The 21,380-nt window shown below is 42.5% G+C and overlaps 1 protein-coding gene across 1 annotated transcript in view; it reads left to right on the forward strand.

Moving 5' to 3' along the window:
* DGKQ (diacylglycerol kinase theta) overlaps window positions 1–21,380 on the forward strand; it is a 79,223-nt gene that overhangs the window by 14,776 nt on the left and 43,067 nt on the right. The window contains 3 exon segments of the mRNA XM_042829398.1: window positions 8,084–8,163; window positions 16,338–16,437; window positions 20,780–20,865. Coding sequence (XP_042685332.1) covers window positions 8,084–8,163; window positions 16,338–16,437; window positions 20,780–20,865 — 266 coding nt within the window.

Here is a 21,380-nt window from a genome sequence, read left to right on the forward strand (position 1 = left end):
AGCTCTGGTGGAGCAGAGCACGCAGTACCAGTGTCTCTGTTACCTCTGCAGCTGTAGGTGCTCTGGCTCTGCCTGCACAGCGGGTTGTTGGAGGCCTGCTTTGGTTGAAGTCAGAAAATGGAGATTGGTGAGGATGAAGGATGCTTAACTGGCAGGTGGAGGCCTTTCAGTTCATCTGTCAGTTCAGGCTTACTGTACCAGACAAGATGGAGAAACAGAGTACGGTTTGTTGTTAGATCCTGGAGTGTTTGCAGCTGACTGATGAGAGCCAGAGAAAAGGTCTCTGGTGTAGCACAGGGGCTTCGTGAGGCTGCCACAGTGCAAGCAAGCCTGCTGTAACCACATCAGTGTTGTTGTGACTGACAACTCAGGTATATCATTGAATTCATTTAACTGCTTTGTTATGCAGTGGCTTGTCTTGTTTTCACTTGACTTGTTGCTGCGTTATTTCCTAACAGCAAATCTGACATACAGATGAATAGGAATTCAAAAGTGCTGCCTTGAAATTGCAGAGCTTAGATGTTACAAAAACATTTCTTTTGTATCTGTACCTATTTATAGAGCTAGCTGTCATGTAGACAGTTTTGGAAACGTAAAATACCACAAGATTCCCTCTGTGCAGGCAGAAAATGCATTAGATCAGATAGGTCATATGCTTGTTTTAAACATAAGCTCTGTTTAAAGCAGAGTCAGGCATGACTGATCAGTTAGTAAGATAAAGAGAATCTTGGAAAGGATGTGGCATGTATGAGTGATGTGTAAGATGCTCATTAAAAGCCGAGAAAACCCAAAGGGGTGTCTTGTTTTCTTGTAGGTTTTCAGAGGAACAGAATCCATGATGTGGCTAATGGAGCTGTGAAACAAGCAAGGTCCCATAGCTCCTCATGCTGTGGGAGAAGGGGATGCTTTTAAAGCCCGACTTCTTAAAGCTTTCAGAGATTTCTCTGTTCCTGCCTTGCCATTATCTGAAGTGTCTGGGCCGGCCATAGTCTCTAGTTAGACAGCTTCTCTGGTGGCATTAACAAGCATCGCACAACAGACTTCTAAACTTATCCTAGGCTGAGTTTTGCCTAAGAGAGCGCACCAATATTGCATACAGGTCTTTGCATGTTCCTGCTGAAACGAGAAATAAGCTGACAAGGCCAATGGTTGCATCCAGCATTCCTTTCAGTGAATAGTCACAGTATTCAGATTGGCCTGTGGTCACAGTCCTGAACAAAAAATCTCAATGTGTCTGTGTGGGCAAGCTGTTACAATGAAAAAGGAGCTCATGTTTGTATAACAAATATAAAATTTAATCCTGCTAACTTCCTCTGAAAAAGGGATGATGCTTTCAAGTTCAGAACAGCCTCTCGTCCAGGAGCGTGCGCTCTCATTTGTACAAGCTGTCTGATACCAATGTGTTTCACTTTTTAAAGAACGTAAAATAAGATAGTTATACATCATTATTTTTTAATGACTTCAAAAAAAAAAAAAAAAAAAAATGTTTTTTTTCAGGTTAAGAACACCTAGTTTCTGGGCATTTCCCCAGAGCAACTGTCTTCTTATTACCAGTGGGTCTCCAGATCCTGCTGAGCAAAACAGCCACTTTGCAGGATCCCGGACCACTGAAGGGGTGAGTGGAAAAGCCCCTAGATGCCCTGTGGTTTTGGCCTGTGCCATGCCAGGAACAAAATCTGGAAGAGCCAAAAGAGAGGAGGAAATGGCCTACCTGATTTTGACCAAAATAAAACTTTGTTTTGATTGAGTTAGAGTGGCTTGGCCTCAGTTGTCTTGGTCCTCACATGTCCTTTAGGTCTCACCAATTCACTGTTTGGAAGACAGAGACTGTTTGAGTTGGTTTGCATAACAGCTCTGTGGCTCTGCTAAGTTTCTGGTTTGTCTTGTTCTGTCCGTCTATAGGCAGTTGCCCTTCTTTCTTCCATCCTTTAGGTACACTGCAGCAGCTACACCTTCTGCACAGCACATAGTGTGCATGTGTACTTCTGTTTAACTGACTTGAGCTAGCTGACTTCCATCTTCAGCTACTCTGGACTTGCCTTTCTTCCCCACCTGCTCCTCAACAGCCTCTTTATGAACTACTGCTACTGTGCTGAGACCTGCAGCCCCGCAGAGCTGGATTGGCATCTACACAGTCCTTACAAGCACAAATAAATTGGTAGTTTTGGAAAAACCGTTCTAGGTCCTGAATTGAAGGTTTGTTTTCTTTTATTCTGGCAGTGGTTGTAAGTGCTCTTAAAAACAGCGTTTTTACACTTGCTGAGCAGTCATTTCTTTTGAAAGGAGAGGGGTAAGAATAACCATCTGAAAGACCGGGTAGGATTTCCCACTTTGTGTTTTCTGCTGTGCCTGCTGTCAGAATGTGCCCAACGTGGGCCCCCTGGAAATGCGGAAATAACCACCATCTAGCCTCACTGACACACTTGCTGCTGTTCAAAAGCCAGGTAAGGAGAATAAGCGGTTCTTCAGGGCTTCGGTGTACAGAAGAAGTGCTGCACATGTATTGTAATAGGGAGATTGAACACCGGGCTCCTAGCAGCAGCGTTTTGGAGGACGTGGAGCGAGCTGTGCACACAGGCTGTGTACAGTCTCTCCTAGGTGCACTTTTGTAGCAGGTTTTGCTGAGACTTGTTAGGAATGAAACATGGGCTGAGCCCCCGAGGTCACCCGCCTCATTTTTCTGTGAAAAATTAATGTGTTACCTCCATTATTTCATTACTGTTAGCTTCGGAGCATACTGAGGTTCATGCCAGAAATCGTACATACTTTGACAGAAGTGATTCTGACAGTGTCATCAGGTGGTACAGAAGTAAACTCAGTCCCCCTGAGTTTAACAAACCCTAATCTGTGATTGAAATCACTGAGGCAGACATGTTACAGCTCTTCTTTCTACAAAGCTGGCATCAGTTTGCAGCTCTGAGAACTTGAATCCTAAAGCTTCCATCATTGATTGGGTTCAGGGATGTCTTCATCTCTTCCCTCCTGCGTGGACATCATCTCAGCAGTAAATAATGCCAGAACTCTCAACTGCCACAGTGATTTGTTCTGATAAATGCCAGTTTTTTTCCTGTTCATTAGTAGCATTCTCAGGCTGGAGTTGGAGAATGTTTTATAATTCTGAAGGGCTCTTAATAATTGCCTGCAGTTAGAGAATAGTTGCAGTGTTGGCTTGAGGTAGCATAGGCCACTTCAAGTACTCACTCTTGTTTCGGATGATTGGTGCCTTTTTTAAGTTGCTGCTGTCCAGAACAAAGGTTTGTAATAATGGTGTCTATTCAAAGGAAATATTTATGTTGTTGGACACCTCTCCAGTTTTTCCACTAGTGCAGGCTGCCTTCAAAGTGGCCCTGTGGTGTCTTTTTTCAGACAACATCAAGTGCCTCTGAAGGTAGCTGATGGGATCTGCTCAGGTGGGGAAAGAAAACTTAGAGATGAGTTTTGTCTGGAATGTAGTGTGCAATGATGACCTTAAGGAAGGAAGAGGAAGAATCTTGGGTTGTGCTGCAGTAGGATAAATGTGGAAGGTGTACAACCTACATCTAATGCAGGTGTATATTTCTAAATGTGCTCAGTTTTTAAAATGAGTGCATCAGAACTCAAGTCTGAAACGTGAGAGCAACACATTCCAGTTCCAGAGTAGAAAGAGTAAACTTGCACTTGAGTTAATGGCTGAGGACTTCCCCCATTTTTCCCCATCGACTGTTTCATCCTTTGCAGGAGGACGTGTGTTTAGGTGGGCATCACCTGTAACACCTGCTGTTGGACAAAAACAGCAATTGCAGTTCTACTGTTGCAATTCTACAATTGAAATTAGTAGAAGCATCTTTTTTTTTCGTCCTGCACATTTTCCATACATTCCAGAAAATGTAGGTGATGATTCTCAGTCCGCCCAACGGCGGTGGTATCCTCACACAGGTGGAACTGTAGGACCAGGCAAAGAGTGCTGTAATGCCAGAGTCAGTTTGCTGTAAGCACAATCTTTTCTTTGTCTCGCTTAACTGAACATCTGACCAGAAGACAGAGACAGATGTAACCAGGATACTACAGATGGGAAGGACCTCTCTAGAGCTGAAAGCTGGCACTGGGGATGTGTGAGATGCTGAAATAAAGCAACATGAACTACAGGCCTGCTTTTGGGTGGTAAAGGCAAACAGTGAACTTGATCAGAGTGGTTTCCTGACACTGACCAGTGCTGCTCAAGTTTCCCACCAGCACCAGTACAAGGACAGTGGTGAGCTGAGTTTAAAATGGACACTAATTGCTGCGTGTTGCAGGAGACCTTTTGAGTGAGTTAATTTTAATCTAAATTTTATTCCCAGCTGTTGATAACTATGGAGCACATGAAGGGGGAAGAATATTCTTACGAGTGGGTGGGCCTCGAGCAAACCCGACAGTACAGACCAGGCAATAAATGAAGTTAAAGTTGTAGTAACAAGCCTGGGGAAACAAGCTCAGTGTGTAGTTGTCCAAAAAAAGCCTAAGTGAAAGCAAGAAGTTGTGAGGAAGAGCCAGCTCCGTGCCACTGCAGCAGCTCAGTTCATGTGCACGGTCTGTGTGCAGCAGCTGGCTGCTGGCAGGTTGCTAACAGCTTCATGCAACACCAGATTTTTAAGAAGGGCTTAGCCTCCCACACCCTGAGCACACCTGCCTTATGGAGCAGGTTTTATTTCACACAAAAGTTATCTGTGCGATTCTTTTTTTTGTAGGGGAATGCAGAGTTTCCATTTGTGCTGCACTCTTACAGCTGTCAGGCAATACAATCCTGTAAACCCTCTGAAACAGATTTCTTCCAAGGCCTAAATTTAACAGGATGCCCCAGAGAAATATCTCTTTTCATTTAGTTTTATTTATAATCACAGTAATGAGTTGAGTATGGGCTTTAATGCTTTGCACTTAAATTTTTCTGGAAATGAAAAGCTTGTGTGCTGATAGCTAAGAAAACAATCCTGAGTTTCTAGTCCATTTGTGGCTAAGCTATTGTTTGTTTTAAGGACAAGAATAAGCCATTGAGTCAATCATCTGTAAGCATTGCTAAAAGTTTGGAAGAAGCTTTGGTGTAGGGCTGTGACTTGCCCAGGTAAGCACAATGCAAGCTAGTGAGCTATGGCACTTGTGCAGAAGGAAAGGAAATGATTTCCCGAGCCACCCAGCCAGCGCTGAGGAGTTGTGTTGCCACTTCACGATGGGAAATGAACCCTCCCCATGCTGTCCCTGTGATAGACAGCTGGCCAAGGCGTCGTGGTGTTTTTCGGGAATTACTGGCACTTGCTGTGGGTGCCTTTTGCATTCAGGGCAGCGTTGAGAGAGCTCCCTGCAGCAGGAAGGTGCTGCTGCCTTCACATGCACGAGGTCTCTCTGTTGGTGCTCAGCCTGACCTGCTACGTGCAGCAGGAAGGCTGATGGCTCCTAGGGGACCATGTGCTGCAAAACCCATGGCTCAAACCAGGCAGGAGCGCACAGCGAGAGGGAGCTGCTGAAGAGGAAGAGATCGTTACCAATTACTGCTGCTTGTGACGTGAATCTGGGACATGAGTGTGCAGGGGCAGACTGCCTGGATGGGTCCAAACTGCAGTCTAGGAACTGTTAGGGTAAGCCCTGCTTCAAGAAAGCACTGGAGGGTGTGCTTGGTGGGGGAATTGAAATTTACTTTGGTTGTGCTTTTATTAAGTGTGTGCCTGCTGAAATGAGAGAAATGCTCTTGGGTACAAACACACATGTGAGCAGGTCCAGGGAGCCTTGTGTTAGATTTATAACACTTCCAGGAGAGGAGCCAGTCCACTTGGGCCTTTATATTGACTTTCCTTGATCCTCTTTGGGGGAGCAGTTTGGAATCCTTACTTTTAGAGCTGTAAGTGCTAAACATTTTCACATTTAGCAAATGCAAAATCAGATACTTATAAATAATGCTGTTAAAGTTAAGAAGTGAAAGACTATTAAGTTCATAATTTATACATTCGATTTTAAAAAGATCACAGGACTTTGAGTTATGTTAAACATCTCCTCAAAGAAGAAACAAAAGTACTTTTCAAAACCTTCTGGGATTCTGCTCCAGACTGTGTTCTGTTCACAAGTGGGAGAAGGTAGGTTGTGGAATTTGGCATTTTGTATGATTCTCACCTGGCCTTCACTTGCATATGGCACACTGATACATTGCTGGAGTCTGTGCAGGACAAAATAGACCTCTTTCCTCATCCCAGTTTTGAAACCTGCTCTGAATTCTGACTGAAGGACAGGGAGGGGAAAAAAGGCTGTGTGACAAAGTGCAGCATGTTAGAGGTTTCAGCCGCCTTTGCTAAACTGCAGTGCTCAGCTCCTGTCTCCTGCTATGCAAGGCAGGGAAGAAATGTTTTGTTTCCTTGCAAGTGTTTGCTGCAAAGCTGCACGTCCCAGCTCGTTGCCATACGCTGCCCTTTTCCATGGTGCCCACTGGCCACCTGGCTTCTTGCTGTGTGTTGCAAACATGTAATTTCTCATGTGGTTGAAGTCGCCAATTTCTGGGCAGAAGAGAGTAAAGCAACAAGGACAAGCTGTCAAATAGCTGCTGTACGCCTGGGTGTAGTTAGGTGCCCAGAGCTAACACACAAAGGAATCCTCTTCCTATAGAACAGACTACTTCTTCCTTTCCTTTTAAATGGTTATTGGTTTTTTTGTTTTTCCCTCAAACTTTTGTGTCTTCTAGCTGATTTCCCTTACTAGCCTTTCATTTTTCAGCTTCCCTAAGATCACCTCTTTGCTGATTCTTTCTGCTCCTTATCTGTACCACGGAGTCAGGAGTACCATCAACCGTAAAGGTAGATGTGATGCTTCATAGCAGCCAACAGCAGGTTTTATCTCCTCTCTTTCCACTCCCTTTTCATTGCTGCATAGGTCACAGTCTTGAGCCACCAATAGTGAATGTCTCAGCACAGCAGTGCCTTGCAGAGCCCTTTTTTTTTTCCTGACTTGCAGACAAGTGAAAAGCAAATGTCAGCCTGCTGAGCACATTGGAACATGAAAGGGGTCGTTCAGGTTTTTGTGCCATCAAAAGGAAAGGTTATTTGCATGGACTGGCAGTAAGCCACATAAATAAGTGAACCTGCATTAAGATTACTATCTTGGCATGTGAGAAAAAGTGAAATCAGAAGGAAATAAGCTGCAGAAGGGAGAGGAGAAGGAAGTGGTCTGCTTTTGATGGCAAGAGCACATGCTGCAAAGAACAGCAGTGTAAGTACAACACCTGGGGCTGCAGAAGAGTTGGTCTTTTGCAGTAACTCATGAAACATGAAGTGGTGTGACACGCTTCTGAAAAGCAGGGACATGAGAAAACTTCCTGTGGATGGTGGCTTTTGCTGCTCAGAAGTGATCTTCTTTCAGAAGTCATGGGAAGGTGCTTCCTCCTGAGCTGTGTATATTTCTGTTTGGATTGGAAGAGCCAGTCTGAGAGGTGGAGGGCTCTAAAGCCATCACTGCTTGACAAGACATTTAGTAAAGCTCCGATGAAATTCTAGACCTGTTGCTGCACAAGTAGTAATAGTAGTGGTAGCAGTAATAATTAATAAGAAGAAGAAACTCTCGACTTTCAAAGCTGTACAAAAAACCGGTGACTTTTGTCTCTTTCATCCATTGCACTCCGTGTGTGCCAGTGCTGTGTTTCCTTCCATTTATTCCTGATACATGCAATTAATTTTAGTGGAGTTTGCTTTCAAGCATGTCCATCTACTTTGGCTACTTCAAAGAGCCGTTTTGGACTGTCAGCTGCTTAAAGTCTCACCTGAAATTTAAGAAGTAATTTTGGTGGTTACGGAGAGGAGAGGGTGGGCGAGAAGGGGGTGCTGCTGGCATGTAATGAATTTGTGTGAGCTCTCTTGCTTTCTATCACCAGCATTTTTGGTAACAAAACTGGTTGAAGTTCATGTGCTGCAAGAGATACGACAGTTGTGTAAGTACTCGTAGCTGGAGGAGAGCAAATGCAATGGAAATGATATGTTCCCAGTTGTGTTTCGCCACACGTGATTTTTTTTGCTTGATTTCCTGTTTGTTTGCGTCTCACCACGAATGTCCGTTCCTCGTGGGAGACTCACCCGCTGTTCTTTGATCTCCACAGTTTGCAACTTCATGTCCCACGAGAAGTGCCTCAAGAATGTCAACATACCTTGTTCATGTATTGCTCCCAGCCTTGTAAGGGTGAGTAAGCACACACTGCTATGTCTCTTTGTTGTCATAATGGCACAAATTTATCAGTAAGTAATCTGTGTAGTATGGCGGTGGCTTGCTGATGTTGTAATGCTTAAATCAATTGTGTTAGTCATCACTGAAGCTTTTGCTGCTGTTCAGAGGCAAGGTCTGACATTTCCTTGAAAACTTCCCTGCTGCAGGAGGCTGTAGACAGTCTGTCTTTGAAGAGCAATTATTTGCATTCTTTAACTATTACTAGACATTTTAAATTGTGTCATTACCTGGAAATCTCACAGCAATGGATGGGGGTGCCTGATGGATATCAGTGCTCTCAGGAAACCATGGCGTATCAACCTTAAAGAACTCTGTATAACTCACTTTTTTTTAACAGTGATTACATCTCACTGGGAAAATGCTAAGTTTCCCTGCCTAGTGAAGGGGCTGTGTTTGGCTTCTGTTGATTACCGATGTTAAGAATTTGCTTACTGTGCCTAGAGAATAAAGTCCTTGCATTAAAAGCACAGCATTTTAAAGTCAAATCAGGGCTTCACTAAATGTTAAAAATTCACATGGATTTATTTTGGCTAATAATAAAATCTTGGCTTTTTAGATGCCCTGTGAGTTTTTCTCCCACACAACTTTGTAATAATTGCTCTTGAAAAACGGTTTGAAAGATAGACTAATTTTGAAGATGATAATATTATGCAACTGTAGTATTAAGAGTCTAAAATGAGGAGAAAATAGTGTTTTCTCCACTTGGGAAGGGGTGACAGAAAGGGTAGAAGGGGAGGAAGCAGGCGAGAACCTTCTTATACAAGGGGAAAAACATTACAAACTATTATAAGGAGCAGATGTCAGTTGCAGTGTTGTAAAATCAGAATGCATAAACTGTGGACGTTACAGACCTCCCTGACTGAAAACAGAGTTGTGAGATATTTACTACTACGCAGATCTGTGAACTTGTGAAGGGAAGCTGCATTCCCTTCTTCGTACACAAAAAAAAGCATTACAGGTTTCTTTGCATTGTGGAAACCTGGTTAGGGGATGGGAGGTTTAAAACAGCACGTCACTAGAGTTCCAGGAAGTTAGCCAGTCATTGTTATTTGATGTGCTTTGCCCTAGATGTTAATGCAGTTCAGCCTTTGCTGCACACTTCATCTTCCCCACACGCTTTCGTCTTGGGAAATGTAATTTAGATTGGCAAAAAAAAAAAAAAAGAAGTCTGAGCCACAACACACAACATTGCCAGTGGAATAATGAGAAATATTGCTGTTAGTCTTAGAATCCGCAGCAAATGCTGTGGAAATGCTATTACTAAGAATGAGCATCCCTTGCTGTTTCAGAATGCTGGCAGTCAGTCATTGTAGCATGGGAAAAGGAGTGATGACTCAGAATGTGCAGGGATCTTTGGAGGAGTGGTACATAGCCAGCTGAGAAGCATTCATCTTTTTTCATAGGCGTTTAAACCACCTTGTTGTGATTGTTTCTTTTGTGAATTACTGTAGATTTTAGTTGTTCAAAATAATATTTGTCGCTTTGCTTTTGCATGGTGAAAATCCTGCATTTAAACACTGCGTCAGTCATGGACATCAGCTTATGATTTTTTCCCTTGCCAATCCCCGCTTTCTACCTGTCCTAACATAGATTGTATTTAGTTGTGTGTATTTTACAGGTAAAATCCAGGCGTTCTTGCTGCAGGAGTAGAACATCTGAGTGCTGGTGTCTGTCCTGGGAGCTGCTGACAGTTTATCACTGCTGTAGTTAGCTGTAAAAAGTCTTGTGCTGAAATCTGTGTTGAGTTGTACTGATTATGCCTGAAAAGCACCAGGCTGTCCAGATAGAATAGCACAGACTCATCCTCCTCGAGGTGCTCATCCAGGTTGCATTGGTCCTGGTCTCTTGTGTGAGTGAAGCCTGCCCCGTGGCAGGTGCTGTTAACACGTGGGCTCTGCTGAAGTGAATTTTAGCTCTGCACTTGCTTCAAAAACGTAACGAAGCAAAAAACAAACGATGATTGTTTATCAAATGTCTGGGGAGTTTGTTTTCTTCCATCAGATAACTCGAATCTGTCTTTTTATGGAAACGTCTGATGTAGAAGGAAGCACGGATGGGATTTTTTTCCCTGATGCTTTCCTCTAGCATGTTATTATTCTGTGTACCCCAAGACGAAGATATATTGTTTTTAATCTCAGATTTCATCTAGAGAAAGGGGCAACTGTTGAAGCTCACTGTGCTGTGTGTCATTCCTTAATGCCAAACTGTGAGAGAATAGTTTTTCAGCAGGCAGGCCATGGAAACTTTTAATTCCTGAGACCAGGGCTTCCTTCCTGGGGTCGGGTGAGTGCCCTCAGAGGCAGAAACACGTCAGGGCTGCATCCAGCCGCAGATCATTCTTGATGAGTTCACTCTCCAGGCGGCCCTGAAGCTGCTTTTTTTCTGTGCCGTTGTTGATCTTTCTCACCTGCACATGCTGTTCCAGATTGGATCCAGATCATGATGTTTTGAAATGGAACGTCACGGATCACAGGCTTCTGTGTGTTTTTATGATTTCTGAGGGATGTGGTTTGCTCCACTCTCTGAGATCTCTGCAACTCCTCCAAGTTCAGACTCTTCTCCTCATGTCCTCACAGGTAATTGCCTACTTTGAGGCATTGGAAAAGAAAAATCTGAACAAAGGACAAAATGACAAAATGAAAACAAAAGCTGAGTGGGTGTCAAATGTCAAGTTTTCTTCGTTAGGTTGGAATGAGTTACAAGTTTGTTGCCTCTTAAATTTGCCATATAAATGTGTGGGGTGTTTTTTATATAACTATACTTCAAAATTAAATGGAAATGATAGTATAATAAAAGTAGCTGTAGTGAAATGAGGCATTTGTGATGGTTGTTTTTCCTGCAGTCCTGGCTGCATTGATGCATTGCTGTAGTTGTTTCTAAACACTTCCACTTCAGGAAGGGCAGGTAGACTTCAGGAAACTTCCTTCAGCGCTTTTCTTCTTACGGCCAGGTTGTCTGGAGTGGAAACATTCTGATTTGGGTCATCAGATTCTTGTGAAGATTGTAATGCTGAAAATGAGATGTGGCTTGTGGTTCAGAGCTTGGGTAGCAGCTGCATTCTCAAGTTGTGGTTCTGAACGAGAAGATTTTGGAGCTCACGGAGGTTTGTGCTGGAAGAGCAGGCTTGCTGACCTGAGCCTTTCCCTCTGGGTGCTGTGTCCTGCAATTGGCTGTGTGGGTCAGTTCCTTTGTTTCTCATAATCTGCTAGAAAAGTTGAAAATCGCAGAGAATAAAGATTATTCAGGTTAGGGTAATGACAGCCAACAGCGTAAGCTGTTCTGAATCGGGCACTTTGTGCTTAATAGTCACACAACAGCAGCATCCGTTTCTTCTGCCGCTCAGGGGCTTTCATTCTGGGATGCAGCCTCACTTTCTCCAGTTTTTGTCTCCTTTTTGGAATAGAGTTTTTGCCCCACTCATCTTGTTGTACGTCAGTGCTTTTGGAAGAAGGAGGGAAGGAGTTAGATCTGCAACGGGAAATTAAAGGCAAAAAAAAAAGAATGCTTAATATTTTTCTTACGTTTTATGAAAAATAGTTGCATGGGGGAATTTTGTTTCTCTCTTTATTCTTCCCCTTTTGTTTCGCTGTAGTGGAAAGGCTTTGTTAGTTATGTGTGTGCTTTTTCACCTGTGTGGTCTGTTGTAGGAGAGCTGCTTTATTTAGCAGGTGGATGGGACTCAGTGATCTCTACTGTTGGTCTGTGGCTCTGGGTTTCTGTGTCTGCCATAGCAATGGTTGGACTCCAGACTGATCTGATTTTGCCGGGGAGCTTCTTGAACGGCCCGGCTACCTTCTGCAAACAGGTCTGACCCCCAGCTCTTCAACACTTGGCCCATAGCTGCATTGTGATTCAAATGCAGTTGCCTGGAGCATGCCAGCCACATGCCACAGTTCAGCAGCAGGTGTAAAACGGTTTATTGGTAATCCTTACCTTGCCCTAAGTTTTCCGCTTTCTCTTCCCCAAGTGATAGCCAGACCCTGGGGTAAAAGGGGAGGGCTGGCACTGTAGTTCATGAACTCCAGGTCCGCTCGCTGCAGTGTGCAGTGCTGGTGCAAGCTGCCTGGTAGCTTAAACACTTCCAGAATAGCCCCATGGCTGCACCAGTGACCCTTCAGATTCAGAAGGGATATGGAACGCCCCTGAGTTTGTTTCTGCTAATTCCCAGTGCTGACCTTGATAAATCAAGTTAGTCTCCACTGTAGCAATAAAAGCAAGGAGTGATGGTGCTTTGCACATCAGCTTCTCTTTCCAGCATGAGAAGAGCTAACGGAAGCAACTCTTAATTACAGTGCAAAGGTCTTACACAGATCTTCCTTCCATAGAAGTACGACAGAAGCACAACAGATTCCTGATTAGAAATGGTATTTAGTTTGCTGTGCAGTTCCCATCCTTGAGAGTCCTTCAGAGCTACTTTGCAGATGAGTAGCTGAGGTCTAATGTTCTATCACAGACATCTGTAGTGTGAAGAAATGGTTTCTGGATATACTGAGGTTACATGTGGATGTGTGCCTCATTAGCAGCAATTAATGTTTCAGTGTTTAAATTACTTTTCTCTCCTGATCTACAGTAAGTTATTGTTTCAGTTGGTAGTCTTACTCACTTTCAAAACTTCCATATGGAATTTGCACTTGAAGGAGCTTTGTAGCAGCAGCTGATGCAGTTGAGTACAAAGGAAGAACCTCATTTTGAACACAAAAAGTAATTTACGTTCTTTGTATCTAAAAGGAAGAAGCAGAAATACAGTGCAGAGTGCTGAGTATGTTGCAGAAATAAAGATATTTCACTGCTAAGGCAGGGAGACTTCAAGCGAGTGAAATAGCTGTCTGTGGATACTGAGCAATAAGTAATTAGCTGAAAAGATTCTAACACTGGAGAAAGCTGAGTCGCAAAGTTAGCTTCTCTCAGAGAGAGCGTGGTCTTATGTGGCTACTGGAGGAGGACATGGGTTCCAGTCGGATCTGATCACCGCCGTGGAGCAAAGGTGTGGGTATCGTCATGAGCCCTGAGAGCTTTGGATAGGGAAATGTCAGCATGTGTAGTTGTGTTGTTTCAGAAACACCTCCACATCTGGTTTGTTACTGACAGTGTTTTTGGCACTCTGTAGCAGTCCAGTGCTTTGACTCTGTAGAACAGTCCTCTGTAACTAGCCTTGAGAGCAAATTTTGAAGTAATTTGCTTCCAAGCTAATTTTGCCTATCGTAAAAATGAGCTGAAAACCGATGACTTCAAGTTAAATTCTCTTTGCCCAGCCTTTGGAGGCACTCGTGAAGGTGTTTGTGTCTTTGACTCTGTCCGTGAGCCATACGTTGTAGGTGGCAGCTGGGCTGCTGTCTATGTGGGGATTGCATTTCAGTGGAAGAAGGTGTTAAGCTGACAACTTGGTGTTGCCCCATGCATTTCAAGATGAGGAGCAGTTAAAAAAAAATTTCTTTCCTGTGCTTTTCTTCTAAAGTTTGCAGTTGCTTATTGCTGGAGATGCATTTGTTGCTGTTCTTTATGTGTGATGCAGTTGCATGGTTTTGTGCTCTGCTCTTGCACAAATTGCGCTGAAAGGATAGGAATCAAGCTTTAGATTTCTGTAGAATCAAATTTCATTGCTGGCTGATACAAACTGCTATAGAAATGCATAGCAGAAATGCTCTGGATTTCTTACCAGGAGGCAGCAAACAAAATCAGGCCTAGGAAGATCCTGTGCGTCAGTACAAGGTCATTTTGGAGATTATGCTGGAGTGTTGGTATTATATTTTCTCTTGATGGATTTCTGATCAATAGTGTGAGGGCACCTAGATGTCACTTAGTGACTTCACTAGTCAAAATTTTCTGTATCTGTCTCAGGAAATTGATCTTAGTGGTTTGCATAAAGTAATTGAAGGAGCTGAATTGAAAAAGAAGTTTCGATTCTCATCAATTATTCACTTCCCTTCTGTGAGCCTCCGTCTGTGTCTGTAGTTTGCTGCACTCGTACAGGTGAATGTAAATTAGTGAATCACAGATAACATTCCATGTGCTGACATGGAGCCTCGCTGGCTTTCCATGTCTTAAGAGTTTGGTATTGTTTAGGTATCGGATGCTTGGAACTTCTTCAACAATAAAAGTAATGTAGTGAGCTGCTAGGAAAAGCAGCGTGTGATTGATCAGCTGGCTCCTTGTGTTGTACTGGCTGCTTTCCATGGTGGTTTTTTCATCATCCCTCTCCTCCTGCAGGCTCTACAGTCTTCTTTGTACGTACAGTTTCTAGAGCAAGTTAGAAGGAGCAGTGCTAATAATAAAAAAAAGCTTGTTTCTCTTGTTTCTGAAAGCAAGAAGTTGAAGGAAACAATTCTTTTTTTCTTCTTTCCACCCCACGTTCCAATCGGTGTTTCTTTTCTTTTTGGGCACTGACGCGAGTCTTCAGAAGGTCATCACCAGGGCTGGAATAGAACTTAGACTGCAGAATTTAGGCTTGTCTTCTTCCTTTTAGCCTTCTAGGTAAGAGTGCCCAGGCCCTGGAGAAGTTTGTCCCTTGTCAAAGTACAATCTTGCAGTCTTTTCCAAAATAAGCGCTGCTTTGCACAAAACTGCTTTGATGTATGGAGTGTCCTTCTTCTTCAGATAACTTTTCTTCCTTATTAAACACTGTGGCAGGAATTAAAAGTCTGCCTTTCTGTGCCAACTGTAAGATAAAATAGCCAGACTCAAGGCTGGGAAAGCGAAGATTTAGATTTCAAACGCTGGTTGTTGAAAGGATTGCAAGTGCATGCCGGGTGTCCAAAGCACATTATTGAGCTAACAAAGGTCTCTCTTGATTTACCTCTTGATTAAACTTCCAGCAATATTCTTTCCCTCTCAGGTTACATCTGGCAGTTTTATCTTGCTCATTTCACTGTTGGTGCTCAGAGTACAGGGTTGTTTAGCATAACTGTGCCTATGCTTTCAGGGGCAGAAATACAAGATGGAACCAGGCCTCCATCAGTGGACGGGACATTTTAGGTCTCCAAACTCTGTTTCAGGACGTGGCAGATTTATTGCTAGTTTTTCACAGGAAAACTCCACAAGGAAAATACTCAAATCCTTCTCAAAACTTTGTTTGCTTGTGCATCGTGTAGGAAAAGGTGTCTGTGGCTATGTGCACCTTAAGTCACTATTTCTTACTCTTTTTCTGGGAATGACTGATGACGATTCATGCTTAAAGAAGCCACTAGTTAGCCCTCAGGAGTCTTTTTTTTTTTTTCTTTTTGTGATGCAGGAGCAATAAGATAGACCAGATATGTTTGTTAGGAAGGGCTTGAGGGTTGCAAAATGCAAGTTTGAAAACCTGAAAAGTTACTAAGTTATTTGAATTCTGACACCTTAGAGATGCAGTTAGGCTTCTCTGTTGTAATGCAAATGGCAAAGGTATGTATCTTGTAGGAATAGTGATCTCTGGAACAAGCATAAAGCTCAGCTGTATTCCTTCATAGAATCATAGAATGCTTTGTATCCACATTCACCCTTTACAAACTGTCTTGAATGTGTCTTTGGAATATTTTGTCTAAGGAGATGTATGTAAGCAGTTGTAATTGCTTCACAGTTACAATTCAGTCATCAATTCTTTGATTCAGTTTGGATTGGGAGGGACCTTAAAGATCATCTAGTTCCAATCCCAGTGTCATGAGCAGGGATGCAGTGTTAGTATTCATTTTTTTTCTTCTTTTCACTGTCCCGCCTCCACCCGGTTCTGTAGCTTTCAGTCTTTGATAGGGACTGTGGCAGTATTGAGCTTTTGTAAACTGTCTTGAATGTGTCTTCAGGGCATTTTGTCTGGGAGTGCCTATGTGCAGCTATTACTGTTTAATGGTCTTTGATTCAATTAACAATACTTAAGAGGTCGGCTGAGGTTTCAGGTAAGTTTGAGCACAGAGGAAGTCTTAGCATCCATGGCACTGTGAATCATCAGGACTGGCACCTAAAGCTATTGTCATTTATTTATATATTCAAGTGCAGATTTGTGTAGATACAGATACAAACGTATAATATTGGTTCTCAGGCTTACTTAAGCATACTTTATATATACTGCCCTGCTTTGCACGACAGAGCAGCTTCTGTCGGCCATGAATACTGTTCTGAAAGCTGCAGCTGACGATGTTCCATGTGTTCTTCTTCGACAGATTCCAGTTGCACACTGTTTTGGGCCTCCAGGGCATTACAAAAGAAAGTTCTGCACGGTGTGCAGGAAGTCACTGGAGTCACCTGCCTTTCGATGCGAAGGTAATTTGAAATGCTCCATCTGTGTAGCCGTGCAGTAGTGTGTATGTCATCCAGGGATGAGTGCTTTGCATGCCCTGCTTGTGTGTATGCACATCCACGTGTATCCACAGGCACATGTGTACATATGTACGTGTGTACCATAATGCCCTCACTGTGTTTTTGAGATTCTGTTATCCATTCGTTGGCAGTGGAAATGTGTGCATAAAATGTAAGGCACCTCAGATCTGTGGTGTTGATGATGTGCTGTAAGTCCATGTGAGAGAGGCATGCAAAGAATGAGAAATTATTATGGCTAAGTAAAGACTTCCTCTGTTGAAATAATTTCTTTTTTGTTGCATGGAACTTCAGGTTTTTGTGTTTCTGAAACCTTCCTCTTTCTACAGAAGAATGGACTATAACTGTGTGTCACTTGTCTTGGATGTCTGCTGCTTTCAAGGGGAATGAAGTGCCTTTTGTGGGAAGAAACCTGATTATTTATCAAAGTAGAACTACTCTTTGTGTTCTGCCATAAATTCTCTTTAAAAAAGTAATTTAAGAGATCAGCTAAGCACCATGATTTCATAATTCACTGATTTGAAACATACGTTTGCACAGGTACTTCACTGATTTTGATGGGATTCTCCCCTTACACTCTTGTCACAAACTTCTGTTGATCTTCCTTAGGTCGATGTTCTGAGGTTCAATAGAATGTAGTGTTTTAAATGAATGCTAGCTGTGAACTGTTCTTTTTTCTGGCTTTGTTTTGTTGTTTGTTTTATCTTTTAAAAGCCTCCTGAGATAGATTTGGGATGCTTTCAGGATGGGTCTTGTGCTGCAGATGATGTCTTACTTGATGCAGTCACTTAGGTGCACGTGTAGGGAAAATTTTTCCCTTTGATCAGAGAATGTAGACTTTAAATCATGCTGTGTTTGTTGTTTTTGGTGGGGGTTTTTTTTGTGCTTCAGCTTTTGTCTGGTGAGCTGCATAACAAATCTAAGATTTGTTCTACTGATGAATTTGAATCTGTCACTCAGAATAGATTGCGTGTGAGCTGGCTGCTGTAGTGGGATGGTCAAGGAGCTACAGATAGCACAGAGTCTTTTCCTGTGACCTGTTGTTAATAGCTTTCAAAACTGGCATGACATGAAATAAACCAAGAATTTGGAAAGAAAACTTTCTCTAGCTGTGTCTTCTGAACTCTTGGAAAGAGCTTTACCGTAGTGATCTGTCTTACTTCAGGCTTTATACATTTTGCCTTCATCAACCCCTGCCTTCTTACAATCCTAATTATACTGTATTACTTTTGTACCTGTTGCAAGTGAGTGTTTTTTTCAGAGGCTTCCAAGAAACGTGTGAAATCACCTAAACCACAGTTAGGCAATATAAATGTGTAGGCATTTTTTTCTCATTCGTTGAGGTTTCTGAATTATGTTCCGTGGATTCAACAGATTGTTTTTGTTTTGCATGGTGTGACTTTGCTGTTCCGTGTTCTGAATACCAATTGCTCTACAACTTTTATTTCTTTGCCTTTTCAAAAATGTAGCTCTATTGAGATTAGTAACATCTATGGGAAAGAAATAATCCTTTCTTTCCTCTCCAAAAGTGATTCTAGAATTTGTTTTAGAAATCAGCTTTCAAATGTGGATGTTAGACTTGCTTCCTTTCTTGCTGATTTGTGGTGACTATGCTTGATGCTACAAGTCTGCTGTTGGCTATGATGTTGTCCTTTGATGTTGAGGTGTGAAGAATTATTCTTGGAAAACTTGGTGAAACTAAAGCAGAAAGTGCTGCTAACATGAAGTTACTTTTTCTAAGCAAAAGGCTGACATGGCTGGATGCACTTTCAAAACAACTGGCAAAGGGTGCTTTAGGCTCTCTGTGCCTTGCAATGCCTTTTTTTGGTTTTGTGTTCTTTTTAAAGGAAAGTTATCAGACAAACACTGTGTTTGTGTGATAGGGCATCTGTTTTCAGAAACTAGCATCTATGCATCTTAACTCTTGATAAGACTGGATACCAAATTTTTTTTTTCTTTTTTTTTTTTGCCTATGAAGTACATGAACCAATCTCTGCTGGCGTTTATTAACTGCTTTAATAGCAGTTCTTGCTGTAGCGTTCACTAAAAACTCTTCAACCTGGACTCAGGATGCTGGATGTCCCATTTCCTTTCCTTTCCTTTCCAAAAAGGAATGGAAATAAAAGAGGAAATAGGAGGCCAACACAAACATTTGTTAATATTGGTTGCTTTGTAATAGTTTCTTTTCAAGCATCATTCAGGAACAGTAAGTTGTGAACTTCTACTTAGTGAGTGTGTTTTGTTTATCTTTTTGAGGAGCCTGGGTAGTTTTTTAAAGGTTGTCCTATCAAGTTGATATTTCTGAAATACATTCACAGCACTTCCATGATAAAGCTGAATGGAAAACCTTCCACTATGACTTAGAGAGCTGTGTAGGTTATGGAGGTGCTGCTAAAGATGGTACTGGTAGGCATGCAGATTGGAATGGCTCTTTACACGTGAACAGCCTTATCTTTGCCATCAGTGTTATTGCTGCCTTAAGGGCTTGCTCCCCTGACTCCTGCCCTTCACACGCACACATTTTCTTTCTAATTGTGAGTGGAGGTTGGTGTCAGTAGCACCAGGGGAGAAAATACTTTTAAAACCTTCTGTATTCTTACCTGCGATTGCAGAGGGCAGTGTGTGGCTGTGTTAGCAGAGTTAATGATACAGAAAAGGTTTTCATTAATTCCTTGAAGCCATAATCTGGTCGACAGAAGCCTTTGCCATTAGCGAAGCTGTGACTCAAAGCACCTAGTTTTCCTAGTGGCTGAATTTATTGAGCAGTAAAATATGCCTGTTCTGTCTATAAGCACGGTTTAGGGGGGAGCATGAGCTGAGGAGGAACTGTGTCACAGCTCAGGTAAGATTGCTGAGCTCAGGAGAGTCCCCAGGAGGAGAACTGCCCGTGAACATTGAGATGGCTGTGCTGCAGTGTGGTGGCAGATGATGGCTTTCTTCAGGGCTGGAGTAACGCAGTGTTGGTGCAACCACCTTTTCCAGAGCTCTTTCAAAATGAGGTATTACACATCAGGAGATGGAATACTGTTTTCAGGGTGCTTTCTGGTAGCATAGATAACATTTGCAGTTCTGCCTTTCAGTCTTCAGGTTGCACTCTTCAGACTGTTGCAACATGCTTGGATCAATCACCAATGGATCAATTTACAGTGAAAAAAGTTACACTTGGAGAATCTTGACTCTTTCCTCTTACTTTTGTATATTTAACCAAGAAGTTGAATGCCTTCCCAGAGCGCTCGTGTAGACAAGCTGCTTTAAAAAGCAGCTAGAAATATTTCTTTTTCATACATCCGTGTGTCTTCCTTAGAGAACTGGCCTAGCCTTTGTGATAGATAGAATAGATATTCTTTGCAATAGAAGCTAGATATTGAAGTCTTTTAGCTATTTTTTTGTGTTTGGGGTTTTTTTAGCTATTTTAACTTTTTTCTTCCTATGCACTCTTTTTTTTCACATCTGATATATCAAGCTAGATTTTAAGAAATAAAGAAACCTACCCAACACACTCAGGCTTGACTAAATCTTCTGGCCAAAGTATCTCAGGTATTTTGGAAGGCAGTGTGAAGCCTACTTAACAGAAAGCTGCGAGAAAAAGTGTCATTTTCCTTTTCCTGACAACAAAACTGTGATTTGCAGTGTGCTGTCATAGCTTAGACAGATTTCCAGGATGAATGTACCTGTTTCTTCTGGATGAGTTTAAAATTCAGTGCTCATCCGGTAATGAAGAGGATTTATTTCCTGAGCAAATGAAGCTTTGAGGGCGCTGCACTCTGCCCCTCACCTGCTGGGGATCCTTTGGGTTTGGAAAGGGCTTGGAGCTTGCTTTCAGGAAGATCATTTACATTAGGCTCAATACTTGATGTTCAGATGCAGAACTTTCTGTTCCTGCTTCTAACATGGAGTTTTTTGGATTTGATTAAATCAGGATAGACTTCAGGAGAGAGAAAATTACAGCAGGCAGCTCTTCCCATGAGAAGGTGATACAAAGCCGTAATAAGCCAAACAGTTGCAACAAATTCAGCTTGCTGTATGAAAAGGCAAGTAGTAATTGTAAGCAAAGTTAGCTCAGCCTTTCCTCACATTTGGTGCATTAATGTAACACAAAGGAAACGGAGCCACACTCAGGGTAGTGCTGGTAATCTTTTATTGCCTGTCTTTGCTGAACAGAAGAGAGCATGAAAGGATGAAAATATGTTGCAGAAAGGTACTGGAGATGGTATAGGAGAGAGGGAGGAAGGAAGAGAGGAGCTGCAGGAGCCGAGAGACTCTGATTGTGTTGTTTTCATCATTTCAGTCTGTGAGCTGCATGTCCACACAGATTGCATCCTGTTTGCTTGCAGTGACTGCCGGCAGTGTCACCAGGATGGGCACCAGGACCACGTAAGTGTCAGTTTGTCTGCTGCAGAAAGTGCTCACGCATTTCCACTGCAAAAACAAGGGCTAGAGGCGTAGGAGACAAGAGTCCTGAACGTTTTGTTTTTTGTTTTCTGGGTGTTTGTTTTTTTTTTAATTTGCACAGGCTGACAGTTAACAAAGCTGTTTTGCAGCTGGTGGCTATGGAATGTGTTGCAGATAGTGAGTTGAACTCGAGGTTTGCAGAACTCTTGCTGAAAAGTCTGCGCAGTGTATACAGTGTCCTAATTAAAAGCCAAAACCAATATGCGGCATCTTTCTAAATACTTACATTGCAGAAGTTGGTATGAAATTATGTTTTTCCTGTAGAGTAAGCTGTTCCCTGGTGAATATTATGACATTTCTGTCTTCCTGCAGTCTGTCAGAGATGAGACTTCCTGACTTCCCACTGCCCAACACACGTGCAGCACTGCTCTTCCACGACTGACTTTTCAATCTTTACGAATGTTTAGTTCTGGTGGACTGCAGAGACAAAGCAGTGT

The sequence above is a fragment of the Centrocercus urophasianus genome, unplaced genomic scaffold (assembly GCF_019232065.1).
Source record: "Centrocercus urophasianus isolate 14NV4802_14NV808 unplaced genomic scaffold, USGS_Curo_1.0 seq_31, whole genome shotgun sequence".
Classification (NCBI taxonomy): domain Eukaryota; kingdom Metazoa; phylum Chordata; class Aves; order Galliformes; family Phasianidae; genus Centrocercus; species Centrocercus urophasianus.